Source organism: Macrobrachium nipponense, chromosome 6, assembly GCF_015104395.2.
Source record: "Macrobrachium nipponense isolate FS-2020 chromosome 6, ASM1510439v2, whole genome shotgun sequence".
NCBI lineage: Eukaryota > Metazoa > Arthropoda > Malacostraca > Decapoda > Palaemonidae > Macrobrachium > Macrobrachium nipponense.
The window spans coordinates 10,228,767-10,236,958 of NC_061108.1; the positions used below are offsets into that span (position 1 = coordinate 10,228,767).

An 8,192-nucleotide genomic window follows, 5' to 3' on the forward strand; every position below is an offset into this window, starting at 1 on the left:
AACTAACGGGTAACCAAAAGGGAAGGGAAGGAAAATAGGATAATACCCTAAACCTTAAATCCATGACCGTTTTTTTTCTGGCAGAAAAAAAAACGGTTGCCTTTGTCTATGGCCTCGATGGGAACTTGGCTTACATGTTGGAAATTTTGTATTTGTCTCTAAATATAACATATTCCCAATTTTTTTAAACATAAGATTACAGATTTAATGTTAATACGTCAACCATAGAAACAATGAAGTAAATGTTTCGTGACAGATGAAATGTAGGAGTTGAATTAATGATTTTAATAAACCCTCAAAGAGCTAAGGCGTGAGAGAATAATGTAACCATGGGAATAACCACTAACAAAGACGAAAAAGAAAAAGAGTCAACATGGTATTACGAGAAGCAAACTAAAGTAGGAGTATTCTGAACGAAGAAGTAAGAAAAAGAAATGGATTGTTGGGGGCAGGACATGGTAATGAAATAAATGCTAAATTAATAGATTGGAGCTAAAAGAATAACAAAGAATGGGAACCCTAGAAGATTGCTAGCAAAGAAGGGGAAGGAAGGATTATTGACTATAGGTTTGATGAGGCTAAGAAAACATGTTCGGGTATAGAATGGCATAGGGAGAGACCATAAAAACAGAAAGGGGAGTGGAAGGCCCATGTCCCTGGGAGGTCTTTGTCCTGCATATATATATATTAATCTATTATATATATATATTATATATATAATATAATATAATATAATATATTATATATTATATATTGTATTATATATATAAAGATATGCGAAACCTACAAATGTCCTTTAATATCTAATTCTCTCTACCTCGGAATAAGTATATTTTCATATATTTTTTGTTTAACCGAGGGGGAATTTTTATTAAGCCGATAATAGGAGAATGGGACCGATTCGCCATGGCTCGCGACCATCGAACTCTCAATCCCAAATAACTGGCCAGTGAAAGGCCTAAAGACCACCTACGGCCAACCGCAATGAGATATAAGTTCATGCCGCCCTCCCAACTGAAAACTTTACCTGTCGCGCAGGCAAGGTATTTTTTTTTTTTTTGGAGACTGCACAAGCCCCGTCTCGTCCTCGGTAGCGTAGTTTAAATAGAAAAGTGCTTTTGTTTTGCCCGCCACCGTAGTCATTATATCATTCATATCAACCGATTACCGTGATTCATATACAAATTGATCGAACTACAAGTGATTTCCTTTAATATCTAATTCCTCTCTACCGTCGGAATTAATATATTTTTTCATAATTTGTTTTTAACCGATGGGGGAATTTTTATTAAGCGATCAATAGTGATGGCGATCCCGCCAAGGCTCGAACCAGCGAACTCTCAACCCCCAGAACTGGCAGTGAAGCCTAAAAAGCCACTACGGGCCCGCCGCAAGAGATATAAACGTTCATGCCATACCTCCCCAACTGAAATTATTTTTGTTTTTTGGATGACTGCACAAGTTGGGAGGCTGGTCATGAACTTATATCTCTTGCAGGTTGGCGTAAGTGGTTTTTTTGTAGGTCTTCACTGCCAGTTCTGGGATTGGATAGTTCGCTGGTTTGAGCCTTGGGCGATCGCCCATCCTATTATCGCTTAATAAAATTCCCCCTCGTTTAACATATATGAAAATACTATTATTAATTCCGAGGTGAAGAGAATTAGGATATTAAAGGACATTTGGTAAGTTTCTATATTTGTATATGAATCACAGTAATGGTGTATTGCACTGATTTATAATATATATATAGTATAATATATTAATATTATATATCTTATATAATATATAATATAGTAGATATCTATATATATAGTATCATATTTATAATTTATTATTAATATGTTATATATATAATATGCATATATATTATAATATATATAATTTACTTATATATATTCTTAAAAGAAAAAAATTAACACCTTTTGGTGTATCAGTGAAGTTTATTCGTGGGCTGAGGCTTTTTCTGGCTTCCGAGACGAGAGAAGCACCTACGGATTGCCCTTCTCTGAAATGAAGGAAATTTGAATGAGTGCTAGTTGTGGGGTGCCGCATGGCTGTTCAAACAGTTGCCATGGGGATCTCAGGTTTGGTGGATGGATGTAACATCCCTTTTTGTGCGTGCATGATATGGTCCCCAACCCTTGAGACCACTCAAGAGAAAGCACAAACATTCTTTTTGATAATAAGGGTGGGAGTAACAGGTTTTCAGCAAGGACATCAGATTGCTAGGTATAGACCCCACAATCAGGGAAAGTTAAATGGCAACATATTTTAAACTGACTTAGAAAACAGTTGTCCCTTGGAAAAGAGAGAAGGTGTGAAGTGTATACATTTTATTTAACATTCTGTGGTGGGGAATATAATGGAATATGTCTCTTTGTTTCAGATTGTGTCTCCGATGTCATTATTCTAGAGACGGGTATTCTCTAAATTTAACTTATCATAATGTAAAGGAGGTTTAACAATTTGGAGATTTTTGGGGTGGTGATTTACTTGGACTAAAAAAAACAATTTTGTTTTTTTTTTTTAAGGAGAGTTAGAATTGATAATTTTACAATTCCTTTTTTGGGTGGGTCAGACTCAGTTCTTAAGATATTGACTCTTTTTTTTAATAACTTTCTTCATTTTTATTTTTGTTTATCCAGTTTGGGAATAAGTAGCATATTTTTTGTATTTTATACATTGAACTCATTTTTTTTTTTTTAGAACCTATTTGACTATTTTGTCTTGCCTGCAGGGAGTTGAGCCAACCCTGCCGCATTACTAAAAGGTAAAGTTGCTTCCATTATTTAGTAGTTTTTGATAGGGAGGGGGTGGTTATTATACTATACATATATATATATATGTTATATCTAGGGTGATATATATATATATATATATATATTATATATATATATGTATATTTAGATATATAGTATAGAGAGAGAGAGAAGATAGATGAGAGGAGAGAGAGAAGAGAGGAAGAGAGAGTTCGATTATTCAAAGCCAACCTTCCTATATCTAAACACATTCTTCAAGAGACAGATCTATATGACCTTTGCGATATTAACATCACCCGTTTTTTCTTTTCGTAAACTGAAGTCTTATCCCATGAAACCAATTACATGTCCGGGACTGGGCTTTAGGATTGTCTGCTCGTAAATTTGTAATCACAGACCACGAATTGACCAGGAAGCGATGGCTAAACGGAAAATGGTAAACAGGCAGGGAACCGGGTTGGTAAATATTTTTGCACTTGGAGAGTCCAAAGAGCAGTCGTCCCGTAGTGATCCTATCATTATGGTAAATATGAACTAATTAAATAAAATAGTAATAAAATAAATAATAATAATAATATAATAATTAAATAATAATAATAAGGATAATAATAATAAGTAATAATTAATAATAAGTTAAATTCCGAGACTGATTGTTTATAGTTTTCACTGAAAGAAGATCAGATAGAGGGAGAGAGGTAGATGAGAGATGGAGTAGAGAGAGAGAGAAAAGGATACAAATAAATCAATTGCATGAAATTCTGGGGAGGATTTTTGTTTGCGATCAAGAGATCTGGCAATGGATCGGCGTTATGGGAATTTGTCCGAAAGAAGCAAATCAGTAAACAGTGAAACATTTGTCTAAGTCAGGGGTTCTTAACCTTTTGATGACGCCAGAGCCCAAATGAATTGTCCAACATGGTCACATACCCCCTTTGCTTAAGCCCACTCAAGTCCTATTTTTGTTGACAATATACCATAATAGACTTCGTTTGAATACATACTTTAGGTAAGAATAGCTAGGAATAGAACATACAAGAAAAACAAATGCATTCATAATTTTATATAGTTATCTATTCACAAAATATACCCATGTACACATTGTCACATTAAAATCAAATACATATTCAAATATCCAGAGATCAAGTCCCATACTCCCATCACTTGGTTTTCATACCCCCAAGAGGTCTGGATAACCCCTGGTAAGAACCCCTGTTCTAGATAGACCTTTGGCAGGTCAGTTTTCTTTTTCCTTATTTCTTTTATTGTTTCTTCAGTAACGTTTCTGCTTAAATAATTGATGTATGTCTAAGAGAACAGCCTTCAGTTTCATTTATAAGTAATAGCTAAAGAGATAGAACAACGAGAGGGACATAGAGTAGGGGTAATGGGAAGTACTATTATGTAGTATGGTTGAAAAACTGGGGTGCAGTAAGGGGCCAATAGGACGCTGCATTAATTAGGATCGATTCCTGAGATTAGTGGACAGCCCCCTGGCCTGCCCCTCCCGCCCCCTCCCCCAATAAAATTTTAACCCGGTATACATCCACCTTCGCTTCGTGTTTAGTACAAGCCCTATGGTGAAGATCGTAAAAGAAGTAATAATAATAATAAAATTAACACACACACACAAAAACAAGACTATAAGTGTCATAAAGATTAATGACCCAAAAGAAACATAACGCACATAACTTCGACCTATCAAGAACTATAAAGATTTTTCTCAAATAAGCTTTTGGCATACATCATTAATTGGTGACGAAGATATGGTTAATGTATATTAACTTTGACGTATCGTAATTTTGGCAATGCTGAAGATTTGAAACGGGCAACTAAAGAATTACTGCCATAATTCAGCAATGTCTTGAAATGATATCATTACGTAATCTCTGCATGTTTGATTCAATACACGATTCGGTAAATGTTGCAATGATTCTTGGGCAAACGAAAGTTTCCTAAAAGTCATCCAAATTCCATAAGCAAATAAAGGTTTCTAAACGTTTTAATGATTTGACATGGATCATCCTTACAGGAACCTCACCCTCACCCCCTTGATGAAAAGTAAATAAAATTGAACACATAGTTTTCGCAGACGAGCCGCCGCACAGTGGCGTGAACTTTGTAGGCCAATTACAGTTGGAAGTATGGAATCTTTCCTAAATAGTTGACCCCCATCCGAAGTTTCGGGGTCATTGTAATAGGTTCACAAGAGTTTCTTAAAGTGTTGGTCCGCCCTAACCCCTCATAGGTTTTTTCCGTGGAATGTTCCAAGGGGTCCTCAGGAATAATGTGAGGATGGAAGCGTTGCTGTTAAGGTTTTCCACTAAAATTTTCTGTGCAAAATTGCAAAACAATTTAATAATTTTGTGGAAACAGTTTACTTTAAGTAAAATGTTAAAAGACAATTATATTAAAGAGGATAAGCCGATTAATAAAGAATAATTTCAGTTATCAAGTTTTAATACTAATATTTATTACCTCCCCTGAAAACACTTTTTAAACCCAAAAGGAGATGTGTCCCCGCTGCCACGGAGAAATTTTGTTAAGAAACACCTAGTCTAGGACTAAGTATTGTTAATTATTATTATTATTGTTATTATTATTGTGGTAATAGAAATCCCACAATTGTTATAAATTAAATTATTATTTCCTTTTTGTAAAAGATATACAAGGAAAGGAACTTTCGAACGCCACTGAACGGGTTGTTCCTCCCTCCCAATTTGTTTAATGGTTAAAAATGCATTATTATTATTTTTATTTATTATTTATTTTCGGAAAGGAAGAGCCCTCTCGTAGACATTTTTTGGTTTTTTTTAAAAATAACGTTTGCTTGCTTCATGGCACTATTAATCTTATAAAGAGTCCCTTCTCCTATCTTTCTGATGACTGGCTTTTTCCTCGTTGGTTGCTTATAACTGGGCGAGCAACCCCCCTCACCGAAAGGCTCAATGGGTAAAATTTCGGTTTGAGTCATTTGATTTATTATTGCGTTATAACAATTCTCTCCGTCTCTCTTCTCGTTCTCGTCGTCCTCGTCGTCCTCTCTCTACTAACGCGACCGTTTCCCGCTCCTGATGCAGACAGGACATTTATCAAGCGTATAACTGCTGAAGGGACTGAATTCGAGAAGTATTTTATTATTAATTATTATTATTATTTTTTTTTATTTTTTTTTTTTTCTTTTTTGCTCTTATTCTACAGTCCTCCAATTCGACTGGGTGGTATTTTATAGTTTGGGTTGGGGTCCGGGTTGCATCCTTGCCTTCCTCAGGAGATCCATCCTTTGTTTTCTTACTTATGTGTGCCTGTTTCTAGATCACCACTCTTTCTGCCGTGAGTCCTGGAAGCTACTTCAGCCTCTAGTTTTTCTAGATTCCCTTTTCAGGGATCGTTGGGATCGTGCCCTCGTAGGCTGCCCTATGATTTTGGTGGTAGGATTTTCCACTGGCAATCTCCGCCATAATCCTTCTTTATTTTCTATTTCTCAAGATCTTGATACTTAACCAGTTTTTTTTTCCCTTCTCTTTCTCTTCAAGTTCTGGTGTCCTCTCATAGGTACTGGTAGAGAGTGGCGAAGACATTCAGGTGATGATACTTTCTTCTTGACTTTGTCAATCAAGACGTTCACGTCTGGTCTGTTTTATGGCACGTTATCACCCTATCCTCGTTCTGATACCATAGTCCCGCCCGAGGATCTTTGCCTGATCGTTTTCTTCCTCTACCTCACTTCCCGTCAAGGGTTTGGTGCTCGTACCCACTTATTACTGCAAGGAGGTATCTGGAGTGGTTTTCTTTAGCACAGGCTCCAGTGGGAAGGGGAGTTTTGCCAGTTTTTTGGGGGGGAATTTTTTTTTCTGATTGCCTCTTTTTGTACTGGTTCTGTGGCAAGTGTCGGGCCATTTCGCTTGCTAATGTGGTTTAATGGTTTCATTTTTCGTATTGGCATCTTCTCTACATATTGGGAGGGGGAGTGTTATTTATTTATTGTTGATTAGTTATTATTATTATTATTATTATTATTAATTTTATTATTATCATTTTTAGTTAAGTTGAAGTAAAGAAAGGGAAAAAATGGTATAAGTGTCAGGATCTGAAATAGAAAGTCAAGTAAGGATATGGGATATTCCAGTGGAAATTTGTACCCATAATCATAGGAAACACTAGGCAACGAATTCCCAAGATCCCTCCGTAAAAAGAATCTGGAAAAACCTATAGGAGGCTGAAGTGAAAGCCCCCTCCCAAGGACTCCATGGGCAAGATGAAGTTGGTGGGATCCTAGAAACGGGCGGCCACATAGTAAAGAAGAGTGGATGGACTACTAAGGGGGGAGGGAGGATGCAAGCCCGGTAACCCCACAACTATAAAAATACCAACCCATCGAATCCTGATTAGGGTTACTGTGATAAAGGCAAAAAAGAAGAAATTGAAAAAAAAATACTAATGAATAATAGTAATCCATTTTAACATTAACAATGGGGAAAAAGAACAGGCCAACCGATTTCGAAGGAGGCGTTCGAAACAGTCCTTTGCTTGGTACATATTTTGACAAACGAAATTATAATTTACTGTATCAATTGTTGGATTTCTAGTTACACAATAATAATAATAATAACTAATAATAATAAGTAATAAGTAATAATACTAATCGTAATAATCTATAAATAATTATTATTTTATTATTATTATTGATTATTATTAGTTTGTTATTATTTATTTATTATTCTTACCGGTATTTTCAACGGAAAGCATATCGCGTTTGCAAATGTACGATTTATACTTTCCTAATTATTTAAAGACTTAGGGTCAACCCCATATCGTGATTCTTGTAATCTTGTTTTTCCCTTTTTCAAATTTAAAGAATAAATGCTAATCTTTATGCATCCATTTAACGTAAAGTATTCTGCGACTTAGTTTCTCCATTAAAATTTGCCAAATGAACTAAACGAACAAAGTTATATGCTTGCCCCAATCCCAAGGCTTCAAATCCTAGTTGAACCAACAATGCAGGTTCAATTCCTTTGCAAGCAGAGTGACATTAGTCCGTTTCCTGTCACTTTTACTTATTAGTATTAAGTTTTTATCCTAAAACAGCTCGGAAGAACCTTTAAACTTGCATACTGAATAATTTCCTGGAACCATTACGAAAGGAAGTTGGAAAAAAAGAAAAAGAAAGCCGCCCTTTTAATTAACCAACCATTAAAACGGGTTTTTTTTTTGTTTTTGTGCTTGGGGGAATTTTTTTTTTGTACGACAACAAAGTTTTTCCAGGGTTTGTTTTTATCCAGATAGTCGCCGGGGCAAACAATTCATACCTTTCCATTCTGCGTTCGGTTATAAAAGCCCAACAGCAGGGTAAACAAGACAATTTATCTTGACTCGGCACCACCCGGCTACTGAGCAAATAATCCCCACGTAAATAAAAAAAAAATTGTCAGT

At 35.6% G+C, this 8,192-nt stretch overlaps 1 protein-coding gene across 1 annotated transcript in view; it reads left to right on the forward strand.

Moving 5' to 3' along the window:
• The first annotated feature begins 1,305 nt into the window (after positions 1–1,305).
• LOC135216298 (hyaluronidase B-like) overlaps positions 1,306–8,192 on the forward strand; it is a 27,563-nt gene continuing 20,676 nt past the window's right edge. Inside the window, exon 1 of the mRNA XM_064251467.1 lies at positions 1,306–1,503. Within this exon, the coding sequence (XP_064107537.1) occupies positions 1,306–1,503 (198 nt within the window). The remainder of the gene's footprint in view (positions 1,504–8,192) is intronic.